General features: G+C 39.0%; 1 protein-coding gene and 1 long non-coding RNA gene across 3 annotated transcripts in view; one reads left to right on the top strand and one right to left on the bottom strand.

The window, feature by feature from the left end:
* LOC124059070 overlaps nucleotides 1–9,014 on the bottom strand; it is a 66,119-nt gene extending 57,105 nt beyond the window's left edge. The window contains exon 1 of the long non-coding RNA XR_006843362.1: nucleotides 8,765–9,014. This is a non-coding gene — a long non-coding RNA (uncharacterized LOC124059070). The remainder of the gene's footprint in view (nucleotides 1–8,764) is intronic.
* An 11,819-nt stretch (nucleotides 9,015–20,833) lies between these two features.
* Nucleotides 20,834–21,690, top strand: part of pdgfd (platelet derived growth factor d) — a 46,912-nt gene continuing 46,055 nt past the window's right edge. For both annotated transcript variants that reach the window (XM_046388814.1, XM_046388815.1), the window contains exon 1: nucleotides 20,834–21,438. In XM_046388814.1, the coding sequence (XP_046244770.1) occupies nucleotides 21,321–21,438 (118 nt within the window). In that variant the 5' untranslated portion in view covers nucleotides 20,834–21,320. The remainder of the gene's footprint in view (nucleotides 21,439–21,690) is intronic.

Raw genomic sequence — 21,690 nt, 5'->3', positions numbered from 1 at the left:
TCAGCACAGCAGCGTTCTGCCACTAGCAATTCTACACAGGTGGTGACGGAGCGGAGCAAAGCTACACCTGTGTATATCAGAGAGTGTGTGTGTGTGTGTGTGTGAGTATTTGATTGACAGGTACAGTATGGATCCACTGGGTTGTCTCATAATGATGACTGGTTCACACAAGTATACAGCACAGATGAGCATGTGTGCAATATAGCTTAACATTCACAGCTTAAAGCAGAGCCTGCAGATATGTAATACCAGATCACCGACTATCTCACAAAGACACACACAAATTGACACAGAGAGATTCACAAGAATGAATTTCTTCCATTGGTTTTTACAGTTGTGTAACTGCATGAGAATGTGCGTGATATGCGTCAGTCTGATAAGATGAAAAAGAAAGCCTTGACTGTTTTTTTGTTACAAATGTAAGGCTAACCTTCCTGTGGAATTGAAGGCAGGACTGAAATTCACAGACAGAATGGCACTTAGGAAACTGTACATTCTTGCTTCAAAAGCAGCCTGGCCTCACCACATGGTGTACGAAATACACGCCAGTCTCTCAACTCATTTTACATTTTTCATGAGTCATTTAACACAAACTGTATGAAGATTTTCTCAAGCCTTTTAAGCACAAATATGACAAAGAAAAAAATATTGGGTGATGTAGTATAAAGAAAGTCCACACATGGAGGTTAGGGGAGGACGAATCAAAAGAACAGGACTTTCACCAAGGAGACCGTTTGAGTCTGAAACTGAAAGAACTTTGATCTAATGTAATTGACATTTGTAAATAAGTTTACGTAACTTATGTGGTGTATTGCAGATGTACAGAATACATAATATATTTATTTGAACTGTCTTTGTTCCCCTTATCCTGACCAAGTAGTATATATTATTAGTTATATATATTTTCCTTACTGAACTCAGCCCCCCACTAACACCCTCACCCTACACCACACTCCACTACACCACCCTATCCTAACTGAGTACTACGTACTGGGTGTTGCACTAGTTCCTCTACCTCACTGTTAATATAGTTAGCCACATTATAAGCAGAAAAACGAGCTCGATAAATAACGTAAGATGCACCGTGAGTCCAAACGGTTCTTGCCCAGGTGCGTTCTGGCATACGGGTAATTTCATCACCATGGTTACTATGACGTAGCCAAGTTTAACAGAGTTCTTATACTAAAACTCTTATTTTTGTCGAAGTGACACCATTCGTTGTCTCAGGAAAGTATATAAATAGCGGAGCTGCCAGCTCATCTGCGGATCCCCCTCGAGCGTAAGTTTGAGGTAGCCGGCTGAGATTCTCACCATGCTGCTGGTAAGCAGGATGCATCTCGTAGGAGACTAGTATCTAGTCGAGACGGACGGGTCTCCCGACTACTGCGCACAGTAGTTTCGGTTCCAGAGATCACCATAAGACTCCATTCAGTGGTGAAGAATCTCGACAATCGGGCCTGCTGGGTGGGAGGGAGGAAGGCAGGACCCGTGTTTGTCTCAGCTTTGGATTGAACTGTAGCATAATGAGCTTCTTCAACTAACCTCCCTCTTCCTCTGTTGCTGTTTCAAAACCTGCCTTTCTCAGACTTGCAATACACACACCAAAGCCAAACACATGAAAAATAAGAAGCTCAGTGAAACAGATTGACCAGAATTTTGCTTTTCTTTGGAAGCTGAATTGAGGACAAATTAAAACTGACGTATGCAATTTCTAAGATGTGGCAACCTGGTTCTCAACTTGTCTGCAAGAGGCGACACACTGTGCTCCACTTGGCTTATGATGGATGTACAGTAAGGTATTCAGGCTCTTTGGGGTGAATAAAAACAAACGATGCCCTGATCAAAAATTTGCCTTGCTGTCCCTCCACTTGACGATGACAAAAAAATATTCTCCTCCATTGTTTCCAGGTGGCAGGAGAAAATATAGAACTATATCACAAAAGCTTATTAAACCAAAACTATCGGCATGACTCCATACCACTAATGGTAACATAGTAAAGTTTTTTTGGGATCTGGTTGAACCAGCCCTTTAAATCTCATAAACTAACATTACAAGATGTGGTCTGGCTTTTTGAAGCTACCACTCTACAGGGTCTACATACATTACTGTTTTTTGGCGTTAAATTGGCCACATAAGTCCACTTGTATCTGTCAGACATCTTGAGATCTTGCAAACTGGAACACATACTCATGTCATTTCACTGGTGTTCTCTTAAAACTGCTAGAATATGCAGCACAGAAGCAAGTTCACTAAATCATTGGTAGTTAATTTTGACAGCAAAATTATATAATTATACTACCTAACAGCCTAATTAAAGGCACATTGAATCTGAATATGTAAAAAACTACACACAAATGCACACAAACACATAGGGTGGCCTGCTCCTCACTGATATGTTGTGTTTGGCTTCAAGGCTGTAAGAAAGATGCAAAGAAAGAACAGCCCTGGAGAGAATTACTTCAGTTTGAACAGAACCAATGCATCTGGAATTAATATCTGGGTCTCTCTCTCTCTCTCTCTCTCTCTCTCTCTCTCTGTGTGTGTGTGTGTGTGTGTGTGTAGACAGGTTTGAGCCACACCTACTCTTGTAATAGCTGCGCTTTTATTGGTTTCAGAAAACACATCAGCAGGCTGACACCCAGATGTGTGCACGCACACACACACACCATGCAAGTGCATACAGATACTCATACATGCACACTGACAGAAACCTACTGATTCACTCTCAAAATGTCATCACCTACAAGAACCTACACTAGGAAAGACGGACGCTTTTCTCTGTGACTCAAATTAATGCATCGCTACTTGCTCTGTGGGGCCACTTAATTAGCTGCAAATGACAGAGGATGAGACAAAGGAGAAGAGGGAAAGGAGAAAAGGTGAACTTAAGATGTTTAGTGGATATTATGTCCAGTCGACACTCATGAACGAGAAAAGGGCAGCGTTCTTACATAAAAATTGCATGTAAGTTAATAACCGTTTTCTCCATCAAATGTCTAAGTATTGTCAAGTATAAATCAAGTGGAAGAAAAAAAAAATCATGGCCTGCTTACTGCTAAAAGATGAGACTCACTGAGTATTATCACTGGCATCACTAGGTCATCATTTAATGAGCAAACCATGAAAATGATGTTTCTCCTGTATTGTTAAAATGCCAGCCACTCGCTCAGTGAATCACGGGCTCTGTTATGATAAACAGTAGCACCAGTTTTGAATTTGAAGGTGTGTGTGTAGGTGTTTTCAGGGAACAGAAGGAAAAGTTGGTGTAAGAAAACTGCAAAATGTAACTCAAATAAACTTAAGTAAAAGTAAGCGTGAGAATCAACTGGTTAGTCAGGACGAAAAGGAGAGGCTAAAGCATGAATGCATTCTGCTGGCACACTGCTCTGCCCAGATATGCACAACATTTTTCAAAAAGAAGTTTGCAAATGTCTCACACACTGGAAAGTTGCAACTTGATGCATGGCACGACCAAGTCTGCCTTTGTTGTCCCATTGCAAGAAGAACAGCTGTTGATGCTGTGTACTATAGTAGCAGCCTGCTGGGCAGGAAACAAGAAAGGACAAATTCATGTTTATTCATTCCACCATTAGAAGGAATAAGACACATGTACAAGTGCACTGAATACATACACACACAGAAAACACTTAACACGCTAAAGGCAAACACTGAGACACATGCACTCTGCTGGAAAATTTAACAAGAGTGTGATGACCAGCTCAGGATGTTAAAAGGCCTGATCCCACATATGTACACACAGTCTTACACAAACATTTCCTCCCTGAGAGCTATGTTTGTATTCTGTCAGGTGCAGGGAAGAAGCAACACATATTTCATCTAATCTAAATAGGGTTTTATCACTAGTCTTTAGTAGCTGCAGCAGAAATACAGAATTATATGGGAGAGAGAGTGAACTTTCTTGTCAGCTATGATAATCTCCTCTGGTACAATTTGGATTAAATGTATTTTGAGTTTTGCTAACTGCACAGTGAGAATGTAGATGAGACCAGTCACATCTGTTCAACTGAGACCATATATTTCATTACTTAAACCATTTTCACTTATTTAAGAAAGCTGAAAGCTAGTTTTTTTTTTTTTTGCTCTGTCACCTTGAACCTCTGAAGGTGGGAAGAAAGATTTCTTACATATGTTTCAAATTGTGAAAATGAACTTTGATGAATATCATGACCTGTACATTTATAGAAGACATTCTGTTCACACTTGTGCTATATAGTCGATACAATTTTAATTTAAATGTGGAGTTTATAACAGCTGTGATTCGCCTTGTTCCTCCCACACACCAATTAAAGAATACTTTACATGAGTCATAATTCCTTCTTTTCACTCCTGTATTTCTACCTGATCAAGTAGGATTACTTTAAGCCTTCACATGAATATGATACTGTTGCTATTCTTCCTCCTAGACAGTCTGCCACATTGACGCTCTACAAACACTGCTTAAGCTAGATCATTTAGACTTTCTTATAAATCATATAGATAGATAGATAGATAGATATAAGCCCTTACACTTCTGTGTGTGTGCAAAGATGGCTGTGTGTATGTGTGTGTGCGTGAGTGCGTGTACACCATTAGTAGGGTAGAGAGTGGCCTTCCTAATCTGCTTTCTCCTAATTAAAAGCCTGTGACTAAATGGACCAACACTGGAGCTGTCTGCCGGGGAAATTAAAAAAAAAAAAAAAAAACGAGAGATGATTACAGTACAGAAGAAAGAGGATGGTGCAAGAGCACAGAGGGATGGAGGGACAGAGGATGACAGGCATTGAGGATGGAGTGGAACAATGGGAGGTGACAGAGAAGGAGGTAAAGGATGGTGAGAGGCAGAGGGAGAATGAGGAAAGACAGATAGGAGGAGTCAAACGGGGGCAATAGGTAAGAAGGAAACAGATGGATAGTGGTAGGAAGAAGGAATGGAGTCAAGGGACAAAGATGAAACAATGATGTTGAAAGAGTTGTGTTTGCTAATAAATGAAAAAATTATGTTGGGAAAGAGAAAGAGGGAAGAGCTGGATCAATGAAAGGTAGAAGAGTCAGAAAGAGACACATTAATTAGCACTACAGTCAAAATTCATCTGAGACTGATGGGAATGTCATTAGCTTTGCAGGTTTTTAGCCATAAATCAAAGTAATGGACAAACTGAAAAGGCTGATGATGAAAAGTCAATCACTAAATCACCAAAGTCAGCAAGTTAGAAGTGTTGTGTCACAAAAATGATAGTGAACTGATGATACTGAATCAAACACATCAACAAACTGGTAACATGAGGGAGAAAATCAGGTCATGACCGAAGTCATTATTGTCACTGACCAGATCAACAGCTTTTTATGCATGGCAGTGCTATAGCAGAACAGCAAATCAGAAAAGCTCTTTATAATTTGCATTTCAACAGCAGGATTCATCCTCTAAGGAACTTGCATATGTGGAGAAAATTTCAGAGATATTCATGCTGATAATTTGTTGAGACATTTCACTCTATGTGCAAAATGTCAACCTGCTGTTTGTACAACAGGAAAAGGATCCCCAAAGTCATTTGACTTCATCCTCTGGGCCCCATAAACATCTGCAACAGATTTTATGGCAATCCACTTGGCAGATTCATATAGAATATAATCAAATAAACTGTGATCTGTTATTATAGGTTAAGTTAATTAAACTTAATTAAAATTCACCAGTTACCCAGCAGTCCTCAAAAGAATTAAACTGATCCCCACTTTCCCCAGCTGCAACATTATAGTCTTACACATCATGTAATAATTATCCAATAATATAATTTGCATTATTCAGAAATTGGCCATTCTACATAATGAGTATTTTTACTGGGTACTTCCACCACTGCCTCAGAGAACTTTTGCCCTGCAGCAACAAAAATCTGAATTCTGAAGGACGCAGTCTTGTGTCCTATAATAAGCTTGGCATCCATAAAAAATAGGAATAGAGAGGATACGAAAATGGGGAGGGGGAGAGAAAGTGAAGTGGTGATTTTGTGTGTGTGTGTGTGTGTGTGTGTGCGGCTTGAGATGAAAAGCCAGACGAGATAAAGAAACTGTGCATGCAAGACAAGAGTGTTTGATCATCCCAGCTGAATCAGCAGTGTACTTTGGCTGAATGTAGATACACTTGATGCTCATACTCTCACTTTGCAATTCATTTATATGTATCACTCCCTCAGTCTCTCTCTCTCTCTCTCAGACATAACTTGTCTTTTTTCACGCCTCTGTCTGTCTCAGTATACTCAGTGGCCTCTTTCCATTTCCCTCTCTTGTACTAACACATGCCCATCTTCTTCATTTTGCCTCCACACACAGAAATCCACCAAGATATGAATATTTACTCCCTTCGGGAAGGAAAATTTGCCAAGACATTCTTTACCCCGAGACCTTGACTGTAAGAATAAGAAAATATACTGTAAAATGTAATAAACCCAGAGTGAATCTAAGTGAGTGCTTTCATTCAGAGAACCCAAAGGTGCAGAGTGAAGTAGCAGTAACAACCTGACACCAATGTTTGGACCAAGGCAAGCAATACATCTCTTTTAGCTGAAAGTCACTGCCTGCAATGAGGATTTCACCATCTTTATTTACAGTATGAATTTATTTTGTGCCAATCATATTGCACTGAAAGCCAGAGGGGAATGAATAATTAGGTGGTAAATAATTGGAATGTGAACACTAGCAGGTGTTGCCCAGTTTGTTTGTCTCCGGGGTGGGACAAAACAAAACAATATCAATCATTGCTATTATGCGAGCTTGGGCCGAGGAAAAAAGTAATACTCACACTTCGATAAAATTCATTTTACCTTCAGCAAGTTACATTTTTCTTCTTACAGTATATCTCACTGTTGCTTTGTTTCTTTTATGCATATATTATATGGCTGCATCTTGAAGAAAAATGCCTTTAATTGCCCCCAAGAGAATGTGTCACTTAAAAATATAATTCAATCAATAAAAAATAATGTTGGCACCAACTGACATTATATTTGTCTTACTTTCCTTAACACAAAAGATTTTCTCTATATTGTAAATCAGTCTTCAAGGACATTTTTAACTTGCATTGTATTTTCAGGGTGGCAATGTGGCTCAAGATTTGACAGGCAGCAAGACAAGCCCACATTTGAAACCTAGGCCTCTCCATGCAGACTTTCATCCTCTTTTTGGCTGTCCAGTTTCCTCATTCTAGAGATGCATAACACAGATGGATTTGAGACTTTAACTTGCCCACAGGAACAGTACAATCATGTCATTTTCCACGGTATAATTATGATAGAGTCAACAGTCCAAGGCATGTTCCCAATGAGGAAAACAATCATTAATCATCCATTGTCTCATGTGTAAGGAAAACATTCAGATACGTTAACAGTGATCAGATGCATGTCTGCAATAATGATACAATATGGTGAAAATACAGTGCAAGACACATGAAGGCCAGGACACTTTAATGCATACACACAGTCTACCACGTGGATGTATTTATATAATCAATTTTAAGAGCGATAATAAAGACTGGGCACTTTGAGCACTGACTGAAACTGTTATAGTCAAGACAATTTCACTCTAAGAGAAGCAAGACTACCACAAACACACTCCAATTCAGTGTCAATAACCCAGCTATCCCAGCCTCATCTTGAGTCAGCATTCACCTGCAGTTTTCAGCTTTCTTCCCCAGTATACACATACTGTTTTACTGTACATATCAGTACTGCAAGGTTGACGTTCTTTATCACTTTGGGGAGCTGTGACCTAAATGTGAGAGAACACGGTCTTTGAGAGGAGGATCATCATTTTGATCCCGTGAATTGGCAAAAAAAAGAAAAAAAAGAAAAAAAAAGAAAAACTAGGACAGAGGAAAAACAAGCACTTAACTCCAACTGCTTCAACAGAGCAGCTTAGTGGTCTGCAGTAGCTCCCTATTGCGAATATACAAAAAGTCTGTGAATGTGAAGACCTTCCCTGGATAAATGAAGCTTAAAGCAATGTTAAACTAAAAGAAAAATAGGTCACTGACCTGTTTCCACTGAGCTCCAAACAGGACAAAAAAAAAGTTATTTAAATATTATTTTTCTGAATAATTAGAGTGCAGGCGTGTGAAAGGATGGTGCAGAGAGGTTACTGTTCCTATGCATTTTCTGTTTTCACTTTCAGTCTAGCAATTCAACCAGACAATCTTAATTTGTGCATTCATACCTTCATTTCACAACATATCATTGTACCCACACCACTTATGATTAAACAAATTTCTTTTTCTTTCATGCTTCAGGAATATGGTCTTTAAAACTAGTAAAGCACAGTGGATTGAATAAGCTATTGTTGGTTGGATTGCTAGTCATCAATCCCAAAAAAGTTCGGGTGTCATTGTGGGACATAAAGTTTGTGGCCACATAAATTCTGATCCCACTGAACTGTTGTTGCAGAAATATGGTCTTTGACTGAGCCTGCACAGCTAACTATAAAACTGATTAAAGGTAGAGAGAATATAGCTCTGCAGTCACTGGCAGGTGATTAACATCTTAGGAACATTCACACTCTAATAAATTTGTCCTCTGAACCTTTTGACTTTAGTGTATGATAGGATTGACTGTTCACTTGTTCACTATTTTTTTTCCCCAGCTGCTGAGAGGAAGCTTCATGTCACAAATGATGCAGGAGAACGAGAATACAGGGTTAGGACCTAAGCACAGAGAATGGGGGCATAACTTAATGCAGTTCAGTGATGTGATAACAGCAAAAACGGGGGGAACAAAGACTTACCGAATGGTGCAGGCAGAGCCATAGAGAGCAGTCCAAACAGGCAAACAAATCCGACAAGGAGTAGGCAGGAATCCAAAATCCAATATCATGCAACAAAAGTCAAACAGGCAGGTCAGGCAGGCAGAAACAAGTTTAGGTAAACAGAAAAACGGAATACAGTACAGAGGCAAAAATAAAATGCCAGCACAACACAACAATCTGACAAGGAGTGGGAAGGAATTATCCAGTTAAGTGACCACAGAGCAGATGAGAGAAGTGAGACCAGGTGTGTAAATGGGTGTGGCAGTCAGGTGATGGGGAAAGGAGGACAAGTCCGAGGCCATCTGCTGGACTAAAGGGGAATGGCAATAAATGTTGCTGAGGAAGGGGGAATGTGGCTGGAGGTGGGGAACAAAGAGGCTGATTGTGACACTTCAGTCATCAGTTATCTGCTATGGAAATGATTAAAGCGGGCTCAACACACACAGCAGAGCTTTTCTTGGTTGTAGAAGTGAACTTAAATAAAAAATAGTTTATCACAGTAGTTACGAATGAATAAGTGAAGTAACACTCGGAAACAACCTGATCATTAATGAGTAGTTCCTGAATTACTCTGATTTGAGGGCTATAATGTATATAATGAGGAGTTACTGTAAAACACATTGGCCCATACTATAATAATAAATCATATAGTTGATAAGTATCTGTAAAATAATTAGCAATGTCTTCCAAAGTAGCCCCTTGTTTAACTATGAATAAGTCACTAAAGGATTCTTTCATAGGTAATTATTTAATGGTTTTTCACCTTTTAGTGTCCCCCAAATTGAAGTAGCATATCATGATTCATTGACTTAATAAAGCATCTCCCTCTCTGTTCTCCAATAACTCCCCATTATCCCCGTCCTTGAGCTATTGAGAACATTTCCATCAAGGCTACATGGTTACACTGAGGTGAGCGGCCTCCTAAGGTTTGGCTAGATTTTGGAAATTTATACATCAGGGAATCCCTTACAACCCATATACAGCAAACATAACTTTTCACAGCACTTTAAAAAATAAAGAAGGCAGCAGGGGAGGAGGAGTCCTTGTCTGAATGCATGTCCTTGTCTCGGCTGCCTGTGAGTGTAAGTGAGTAAAGACGGCATCAGGCTGTCCTGTCACGCAACATGCTAAATATCTCTGCTGACCACCACCAGTGAAGCACAGGGATTAATGGGCCGTTGGAGGCTACTTGACATTTCTGATGCCTGTTTCTTCTACAGCGAATGAGAAACACAACCCCCAGCCACACACACACACAAACAGGGAAACGATGCAGGAATCCTCAAAAATATACTTAGGTAACATACTGCAGGTGTGTAAGGGCAAAACAGAGACTAACAGAAATATATGGAGACAGAACATGTGTAAATACAGATGGCTGGTGGCTTTAACAGTAAACTCATTACCAAGCCTCTCAGCCACTTAAGACACACAAATATGTGCAGTATGGCTATATGAATATACTGCAGATGTAGGCTAGACCATCAGTTATAATGTCAATATCAGTTAGAGGCTCTTTCTATTCTGCTAAATTAAGCACAGCGTGAGCACTTTATAAATCATGATGATACACTGGGCAAGTTAAAACAGACAAGTTAAACCTACAGGGTCACACAGTACATACAAATACCACCTTCAGCTTACTTCTGCCTGGTGTGCAAAATTACTGGACAGTTATCTTTGCTGTGCCTCTCTAATATAACTAGCATTCAACCTCAAGCTCCTTTAAACACAAAAACACGTAATTTAAATAATGTGTCCTGTTACTGAGGTAATTTGAACATCAGAGCATCTATCAAAAGGAGGAAGAGGTGCTACTTCACAAATATCGAATCCTGGACAAGTGGAGCCATTTCTATACAAAAGGTTGCATTGCATTTTCATCACTTTTGGCTCCAACTTTGGGTTTTAAGTGTTCTAAAAGAGCATTTTCAGTGCCATAGTCTCTGGTGCCTCATGAATCTGTGTATGTAACACTGTCCCATAATGAAGGATGTGTGGAAATCACTTTAGTTGTCGGCCAAATCAAAGTGAAATGAATTTTATTTATTGAATATTATGTGGGTTTTTTTTGGCTGCAGTATCAGCAGTGTAAAACAGACTTGGCAGCAAAGCAGGATGTAGCATAAAAACATAATCCGCAGAGCTCTATAGTTTCTCTTCAGTTGAGAATCTATACGGCTCATAGAGAATATCATCAGGAAAAGAATTAGGGTAGTGAAGGTGGTGGTGTTTATAGTTGACTTTAATCCAAAACTCTAAAGATTACCTCCTCCAGACACTGATCAGCAGCAACATTAATAGGTCCCCTTTGTGCTGCAAAAACAGCTCTAACTTGTCAGGGGAAGGGACACAGGACCTCTGGGGGGATTTTGTGGTCACTGGCATTGAAATGTTAAATCCTCTGGGTCCTGTGCATTAGGTCCGGTGTATTTAGTCTGCAATGTTTAGGGTGGTATGTGTCTAAAAACATCCACATAATTGTCAGAACCCAAGGTTTCCCTGCAGAACATTGTGACTCGGGCTTTAGGCTCAACATACCTCACTAACCCATTAATCTCACTCAATCTCAAATCTTTCCCTCTCTTTCCCACACTGAACCATCCACTTATCAACAGGCTTTAAATGAACCCAACCCCCCCCCCCCCACCCACCACCACCTGATCTCCACAGATTTTGAGCAATGATGACTATGCTGTAGGAGTATGCTACTGAATAATTTGACAATGAACTGGCAGCATGCCCAGATGAACATTTATCTACTTTTTATCACAGTTTCTTCACTTAAAACTAAACTACATTTTGTTTAAAATATCTGCACTGTGATTTGGTGGCTGACGTTTGTTGTGTTGTGGTACATTTATGTGTTATTAGGAAACACATAATGAAAAAGTCTTTGCACAGTGTTTGTTTTTATCAACATTCATGTTGATTCATTTTTCAGTGCCATGGCTGGGTCTTTAAATATAGATGTGACTGAATATAATGCTCTTGGCTCATGATTGATCACTTTTAGCACAGTACTGTAAGTTCTTCAAAGTGTAGAATGTTCCAGCATAAAGCCACAGTGGTTTATGACTTGATACACTTACAGTGAAGTTCACAATTAAACATTAAAAACTACAAGATCAAAACAGGTTTTCAGATTAGTTTGTTTAGTTGCTTTTCTCTGACTTCTTATTCACAATCTTTTCTTCCTTTTTGATTTTCAAGCTTGGTAAAACCTTTATGTGATGAAAAATAGTCTTATCATGGTGTAGATTTAAGCTTATAAAAACAAATAGAAACCCAAGAGAAAATCTGAAAAAAGTAGTTGAAATTATTACATAATGCAATTTAAATTGTATATAAATCCATGGTGGGCAAACTGTGCCTGTGTTTTATTCTGTATTTAATGCTTAGGCACTAAATAAAGGGGTTTATATTCTTGTAATGACCGTGAAGGTTTTAATTTCACATTTTATGACTCTACTGTGCTTGATAATAAGGAGTTAAGGCAATTAAATCTTATCAACTCTGTCGGGGGTTGTTGTGTTCGCTCACTATTTGTTTAGTTTGTCACTGATGTGGTGCATTAAACTGGGTTTTTATTCAAATACATTTCTTTGTTTGTGTGTGTGTGTGTGTGTGTGTGCAACTGAGAGGAAGAGAGAGAGCGTGTGAGGACGTGCATACTCTGTTGTGTGTGTCATTGTGTATCGACTGTTTATTTTAAATACATCATATGCTCATCATGTTACCTATATGGTTTATTATGTGCCCAGGGGCATTACTCTTTATATTCATGTTGATAGACCCTGTGCTTGTCCTGTGTGGGTGTGTGTGTGTGTGTGTGTGTGTGTGTGTGTGTGTGTGTGCGTGTCTGTCCGCCTTCAATGCATACTAGGTGACTCATATATAGTGCATATGTGCTTAAATTGGGGCAAGAGACCTTAGACCGTAGAACACAGAGAATCAGAGGACTGATAATTGTCATAATAATCCTCCTTCGTTTTGTGTATCAAGCCCAGTTTAATACACCTACCTGCTGATAATCTGCCACAAACATATCTGGCAACAGACAAGAATACATAAAACACACATATACAAGCACAAGCATGCACACACACACAGAAACAGAAGTCTAACTTCATTTGCAAAAGCCAATTAAATAATGAAATTGCGCAAATAAAACTGGTTAATAAGTCAATTCTGGCTTATTATGTAGCTGTTGTGATGGTAACAGCTGATCGTGCTCCAAATAAATAATAAGAGAGGTTCTGAATACTCTGGATGCTTTAACAAGATATTCAGTTGCAGGAGGAGGACGTTCTCTAATGGACACACACCAGCGGATCTTCTGTATGTGATGAAGATGAAAGTGGAGTATTAAACTGTACGATACTAGGATGAATATGAAAATGAGTCTAATTAGAACAAATTGAGGAGGTAGATGAGCAGTAAAGAAGTGGTTTATAGTTCTCTAGATGGTCATAATATATTTTTTCCATATAAAAATTTGCCTGCATTAGCTTTCACTGGTGATCAAATCAAGCTTAGTGTAATTAACCTTCTCCATAAACAGGAACTGAGAAGACTTTTAATGCTGCTTGTGTGTCATGATGCACTTTATATTTGCTGAAAAAAAAAGTAACACATTTTCCCACAGATCTTGATTACAAAGTTCAACCTTTTAATTTTTTTTTTTTTTTTCATTTTCAAAAGGCTATCAGTCAATATGGGGTCATACTTTTATTTGCCAAAACGAATGCTGATTTACATGTGAATGTAATGGGTGACTGCTGTGTGTCCATAGTGAACATGTGTCACACACGGTTGATCAAGGGGTCACATCTTTAACTGCAGGATGCCATAGTTCAGCCTGGAGTTATGGAATCTGTAATTAGTGCAAACTAAGGCTGGAGCACAGCCGAACAGAGCATGTCAGAACACACACGCACAGACACACACTTACTAAACATGCACTGTGACATCCTGCAAAGACGCGCACTCTCCTCTCTTCCCTCCTACACACTCACACAATGCAAGCACATCATATGAAACCAACCTTTTAAGAACTTCATGCTCCATTGCTCATATTGTGGCACACGCACACACATACATACATACATATACACGGATAGGCACAGTGCACACACTTGAGTATTCATACACACACGGATGCCGAGCTCATTAAGAGATTCCCAGAGGGCAACCAAGAAAGGCAGGCTACTGTGGGAACCTGGAGGAATCTGCCACTGTTACCTGACCAGACACACTGAACACATTCAGGAAAATCAAACAATAGACGGAGGCAATATTTTTGATTGATGCTGACACCCTAAATCTATATAGAATTAAATAAATGATGGGATTGCATAGGTCATTTAAGATATTTCCCACAGTCCATTTGTTATAAGAACCTTATTATCTTTCAAAAAGTCTTTCAAATAAAAAAAAAATCTTAAATAATGCCATCACTGGCATCTAATGTTACATGAAAGGAAAGTAACTTAACAGGGACAGAAATTTGGGCATTTAAGGAAATTCTATCCTCAGAAAGTATCATTTTGATATGAAATAGTTGCCCTCTGCAGGCTTTTTGTGGCTGTTAAAAGTTTGGACATTTTTGTTCCTTCAAACACAATAGTTGCTGGAAGCAGCTTGAATTTATGTCACTTAGAAAGTTCTGCAAAAATAACTGCCAAAAATTCACTGCCAAAAATAAGTACTGAAATAACCCTAGAAAGATTTCTAAATACTTTCGCAATATCATCTACTTTCTCTATACATCTTTTCCCAACACTCAACACAAAATGGATATTTTATTTATGTGTTTAAACACAGCTGCAAAATCAGGAAATGAGATCTCTCACCATTTCATTTGCTTCACTCAGTGCCTGTTCATTTTAGAACTCGGTTTAATGATATATTGATTGCATTTTTGACTTGAAGAATAAAAATTACAGCACTTTTTATGTCACGGTTCTTAGACTTTTGGCTAGTACATGCATGGTATGCCAAAACACACACACACACACTAAAACACTGGTCACGTCTCCTTCTATCAAGGTAGTTAATCCTCCTACATCTGACATTAAGCCAAAGGTTGGGGGAATGAAGAGGTAAACAGGGGATGGGGCAGTGAGGACAAAAGAGAAAACAGACAGAGAACAGAGAAACAGAAGAGAAGAGAGCAATGATCTTTGAACTATTAACTTCTGACTTGTGACGTCTGGGCTGTTAGTGGTGCAGTACATCTGATGTGAACTGTCTGCAGAGACATTGGCATTTTGAACCAAGGTGTGTATGTATATATAAACAAACACATATTTTTATCCACAGGTTTGCATGGATTTCATTTGGAAAAAAAAAATCAAACATATAAAGACAATTTTCTACATCTACACTGCATGTATGAATAATTTCTCACCAAAACAAAACTGAGGTTGCAGAATTTGTGCAAACTTACATCCAACACAGACTAATACACACATAATGGTTGGACACGCACACTTTTTCCTTTGAATAGTTATATTATTGAGACTCTGAGACAGAGAAATTATTACATATGTATGCAAAATAAAACATATCACATGATGACTGGACTGCCTACACCGTTTGTGTCTCTAAATCAAATATTAAGTTCTTTTCTTTATCCAAAAAGAACAGTTTGTCCTCAGTTTGATTCCAGTATCTGTATTTCATTACCATATGAGACAATAGTCCTCTATCTTTTCCCTCCTTCCCTTACTTTCTCTGATTTTTCATCACATCCTCTTCTTTCTTTACCCTCTTTTTCTTCTCTTGTCCCTGTTGTTGCCAGTGTTCATATCAGAGGGGATCAGACACTGGCCCCAAAAAAACTCCACCAGAGCAGTCTGGTATTCATATAATAAATATGGCTTTTATCCACCCCTGATACACACTCACACACACACACACACACATTCATGGATATATTATCAGGACCACACCAATTCTGGGAAACCAGCCCATTTGGACCAAAACCAGAAAACCTATTATAACGATGTGAGAGTGTGTGTGTGTGTGTGCGACAGAGAGAGAGGATGCGTGTTATTGGATAGTACCTCTGTCTCTGAAATGAGCCTTGGTAACACTTAAAGGTAAGCAAGGTACTTTGTACATAAAAAAAATGCATTTCTTAATGAAAGAAAAACCAATACATTAAAATTTACAGAACAAATAAAAAAAAAAAATTGTGTAGTGGTGTAAAACAATGTTAATGTTAGCTTATTTTTCCAGGTTTTGAGATATCTGTCTCTGTAATTTCTACTACAGAAATCAAAATCCATTTTGAGAAATCAACATTAACTTGTCTTTCCAGAAATAACGTTCTAGTTACTCTGAGATAATCCAAAAACCTGACTGTGAACAGAACTACTTTCCACTGGAGGAAGACATATGAAAATTGCTGGAAGCCTGGACTGACAGACGAGTATCAACAGCACTTGAAATCATAATTTTGGGTCTTGTAAATGTAAATCTTTTAATGTGATGAGCAAAACTAAAGAAATTGCTTAAAAATCCAGTTCACTTTGATTTTATTGAGGTTGTGTGAGAAATTTTGAGCCTGGTCATTCATCCTAAATTATCTGACAAACATGAGAAAGAGTAAGTGAAAAAAATATGTTTGTAAACTTCTTATAAACTGAGGTACCGTATTTATATCGTCATGGCTTCTGAATAAATAATATTGGTCATGTTTCATTACCAGCAATCTGCACTCTAACTGAGGAACAAAATACTGGACAGGAAGGAGCTTAGCTCAGGAAAAGGACTTCTGCATAGGAGGGCCTGCTCGTAACAAATAAACATAGAGCACAAAAACCCCTGAAATCTTGCTGGATTCCATGTGTGTGCAGCAGCATAAACAAAAAGTGCTACAAACAGCATCTTTTTTCATTGCACGCCATCATTCTTGTGGAGCCATTCTGAGTGCTTTTAGTTGAAAATGTCTGAGCTTTTCTGAAAGGCACTAGGGTTGTCACTGTCGTTCTTTTTCAGACAAACAATCATATACTAGATTGAGTGGGATTCATCACCCTGGTAACCAAGAAAATGGAGAAGGTTGTTGATCTCTATTAGTGAGTTTTATCCTTTTTTCACCCTGTGAGTTGTAAGCTTGTTGTTAAGTGTAGCCAAAACAGTTGACATTTTGTTATGTTAGCTATCTAGCTAATGTCAGTCAAAACTGATGTGAAGCGTTTTTCAGCATGCTTCATCCCAGCTCTCCTAGGCACCTTGCCAATGCTTTTCCAATGCTATGTGGACAGGGGGCCTAAGGTCTGTTCATATTCTGGAAGGAAATCATCTACTTCATCTACACAAGTCTGTGCTGGAAGACTCTATTTGGAACACATAGATTGAACACTGCATAATAATAGGACTGAAGATAAGCCAAGCTATAGAGATGAGAAATGGTTTGTACACGTGTTGCACTATTAGTCATTAGTCATTAGTTCATTTGTTATTCATTGCACATTCATTGTCAGAAATCCTTCCTGAAATGCTATGTAATTCTCCCAAAAAGCAACAGTATTTTTCATGGGGGTGTACAAATACAAATAAACAAAATATGAAAACAAAATAAAAATATAAAAATATGATGTATATATATATAGATATATATCCCTATTTTCGGGTCAAAGATTTTTCAAAAAAGAAAAAAAGTTTAAAAAAATACTTTATAGAAGTTGTGGTATGGAATATTGTGAATATTGTAGCCAGTTACAACTCAACACACACCCACTCACCTGCCATTTAGAACATGTTTCACCACAGTAGACACTAACCATATTGATCAGCTTCAGCCAAGACAATCAGGGTAAATCAATGGTGAAATCCTTTACAGGACAAAGCACAAACACAGAAAATTGAAGTCACAACCGAGTACAAAATTCCTGTTTTTCATTGCTTTTAAAGTGGTATTTATTAAACAATATTGATTGCTTCAAATAAAAACATATTTGGAACATTCAGACTGAGTATTTATATATTTTTGTATTATTTTCTTCAACACTGAAGTGTACTCACACCAGACAGAACTGTGCCTTGTGTTTTGCTCAAGGGCACTTCAGCCTTTCAGTGATGTGGATTTAACCCGCACCTTTTAATTTGAAGTTTGACATATTTGCCTCAAAGCAAGACCACCACCCCCACATACACAGACACACATTAGACAGTAAGGTTACTTTACAATATGTGTTATGCACTGTGAGGTGGCTTCAGGGAAGACAAGACTGATGCTAGATCACGCAAGCAGACACACGCTTCAGACACACAAAGAAAGAAAAAAAGAGGAAAGAAAGAGTGGCACAGCAAGAGAAAGATCATATCTGTTACTGACTGCACTGTAATGCATCTTAATCCTAGTTTAATCACTTAATATTCAAGATGCAATACTGAGCATCTTACTGTTAAATCAACCATGTTTCCTAGAAATTATGTTTTTGTACGACTAATGTGGAACAGTGAATATGTTTATAAGGGAAACTTAATCGATGCCTGGATTTTGCTCAGAGATGACGTTTATTTAACTGAGTGAATCACCACATTTATGGGTCGCACGAGAATCACGAGGAGGTGGTTGATGTGGATGGCGGTTTGAGTCCACACACTGGTCTGTGGCTTGGTGTAGGCAACAAAAGCCCTTTGGTTAAGTTTAGGAAAACATCATTTTTCAGTTAAATGTTTAAGGAAACGTACGACAAATGGTGTTAATATTTTACTGATAAATTCTGTTCTTGACATTTTTTCACATACATTATTTCATGCGTGTCCTCATTGGGTTAATAGAAAACACAATAGGCAACATTGCATTTCTCTTGTAAACGTTTTTGCAATCTAGTTTGTATATGAACGTAATTACTAGAAGACAGGGCTGGTTGAAGTAGGTTAAATGTATTGTCATTAATGTTATTTGCTGTATGCATTTGTGAAATTATTGTCTATACTGATGTCCAGATATATGTGTATTTTTTACAACCATAGCATGTTACTATTTCAGTGGGGTAGATTCAAATGGATCTGTATGTGTGTGTATGCGTGTGTGTGAGGAGTGTTTGTGTACATGTGTGCATCATGAGCATGCACAGTGTATGATACATTTGCGCCTGTCGGCAATCCTTACGTGTACTTACAGATTCACTCCCCGGGTGCACATGCCTTTGAAGCTCAGCAGGGTAGTCTAATAGCTTTTAATTTTAATTAATTCCCTCTGTCTATTAATAACCTATATCATTCCCTAAGTGGTTCTAAGTTTTAAAGGTGCTGCATTACTCATTAGCCAATTGCTGGGGTAATGGGTGGGGGGGGGTTTGCGCTGAGTCAGCAGAAGCCTCAAGTCGGCAAGTTCATCCTGTAAAGTCTAAATAACTAAAAGTGAGATGTGCTGGTATGGAACAACATGAATGACAAGAAATGAGAGTGAGGTGGGAGACGCTGATGGTAAGTGTGTGATGAGTGAGAGAAACACAAAGTGAAAGGGAGCAATGAATGAAACTATGAGTGTGCCTTGAGGGGAACTAGTCTGGTCTGAAACACATTTATAAACTCAGAGGAAGTGTTGATGGCATTGCTTTGTTTTACAGAAAAATAAAGCATGTAAAACCTTGACATTTTACAATGGTGGATAAATCACTGTGAAATGTACTTACTAAAATTACTTCAAACATAATGCCTGCCTGAAATGGGCTGCTTTAGGCTTGCACAAAGCTGCCTATTCAATGATTCCTGGCAATCCATTTGCAGGATATTCTTATTAGATACTCAACAAGTGCAATCATGTTATCTGTGTTAGACTAGATGGGTCGTGACAACTCAGTTTAGACAGTGAGTGATCTGAGGAAGACAAAAATCACAGAGCAGTCAAAAGGATGTTGTCATTTGCAGTCATTCTTTGGTAATATCTATTTTTTTTAATTATTAAGGCATTTGGAAAATAAAATGATGAGGCCTTTGATAGTATAATTGCTAGATGTTTTTAAAGACTGTCCCCATCACACATAGCCTATGCCAACCTTTTGTTCCCCAACACTGAATTTTACACATGCAGTATGTCATAAATGGTAGAATGGCCACCCTTCTGTCACCAGAATCTCAGTGGGCTCCTGTCAGCTGTTTCCTTAGCTCCCTGCTTTCCACTCAGGAGCTCACTCAAGGGACTTCCCCTCTCTTGAGTGAGCTCATGCATGGTATGTTTCCTCTCCTGTGCCTGGCTGTGGTGACCCTCCCTCCCCTGAGTTTCCTGCAAAAATATTCTGTCTTCGGCGCATTTCCTCAGTTCACTTTGAAGGAGAAAGTGTGCCAATACTCAGGGCCGCCCTTCAGGCGGGGGAGGGCATTCAGGGAAGGGGAAAGCTTTCTGGGGATCAGCCTGTAGGTGGGTCCAGGGAGGCCAGCAGTAATCATGTTTATCCTAATATAAACAATGATCACCAAATTTTATTTTGAACCAAAAATACTTATCCAAAACTATTAATCACTGTTGCTTTAGTAAAATGGAGTCTGTTTCATATTGAAAGCTCCTTTTCTGAGATGATATGAATCATTGTTTTTGTATGCAGCAAGATGTCAAGACATCAGCAGTGTCCCACTAATGGGCAACCACATGACCTGAGAAATTTACTCTTCTCAATAAATTCTAGCTAATGCTGGAGTGAATTTCCTTGCTATGCCACGATCTGCACATAAATTAGGATGCCAGAAAAGAAAGCAGCAGAAAAAAAGAGGGAGTTGGCAAGTGCTTTAGACACAAATATAAATGTAATGACAAACTTTTTTTTTTATCAGTCACCTCAGAAAGCTGCTTCTATCCACACTGAAGAGGCGAATGATAGCCAGGAGGTAAAGTTAGTAGCCAAGAGGTAGCAGAGAAGGAGTGAAAGATACAGACATAGATGGACAGATACCCACCAAATTGCGTTTTAAAGTGTGTGTACCCCCCCCTTCCCGCTCTGACCTCCCGGCCCAGCATCTCGCTCAGTTACACACCCACATTACACACGCGCGCGCACACACACACACACACACACACACACACACACACACCCAACGTCGGTGCGCTCCACTCAGTTGGCAGCCTTTGACGCGCTGACTTTCATAGCGCAAACGCCTCAGATAGAAACAGTAAACTATGCGGGATATTTCTCAGTGACTGAACAGAATTTGTTTACTCCACGGCGATAAGAAGTTCGGCGCCTGTAAGCTCATTGCTGACCGTGAACGGAGCTATATTACCCTCCACCTGCACTTCATAGTTTCGGAGTTTTGCTCTCGGTGTGTGTGGGCACGTAACTCTCAGAGAAAGACGATCACTTGGATTTTTAGGGCACAAGTCGGGACATCGTGTGCGCCTGGCTTCGGGCACTGGAGTTTTGTAGAGTTTGATTATGAAAGCCTGATGCTGCTAAATGGGAAGTTTTGCCAAGAACTTTTTTAGTCGTTGAGTAAACCCTCTTTTATTTAAGCCACTAAAAGTTGAAGAGAAGACATTTCCTAAACTCAGGCGTGAATCATCGAGTTTGTTATCACCATGAGTACACCAGTGCTGTTCCAGATGTGGATGGTTTTGCTCCTGGGGACTCTGTCCGGGGTCGGGAGGGCTCAGGTTTCTACCGCCAGAGTGATGAGGGGCAACATCAGGAGAGACGGTGAGATGACTTAGTTATTTCTTTCTGTCGCGTGTTGCTTGTGGGTTTAGTGTCTGATGTGTGTCTCTCTGAGATATTGCCATCATCTTATAAGAAAGTCTCCATAATTCTAATTATTTTTTATCTCAACTGGCACTACTGTACTTTATGTGTGTGACTTGCTGAAGTTATAGACCTTTCGATCATAAAGTTAATGCATAAATGCATCATTGGATTAACATGTTCTTTCTTAACTGATTTAAGAGGAACAAT

This window comes from Scatophagus argus, chromosome 5 (assembly GCF_020382885.2).
Source record: "Scatophagus argus isolate fScaArg1 chromosome 5, fScaArg1.pri, whole genome shotgun sequence".
NCBI classification, from domain to species: domain Eukaryota; kingdom Metazoa; phylum Chordata; class Actinopteri; family Scatophagidae; genus Scatophagus; species Scatophagus argus.
This window is presented reverse-complemented; position numbering and strand designations above follow the sequence as displayed.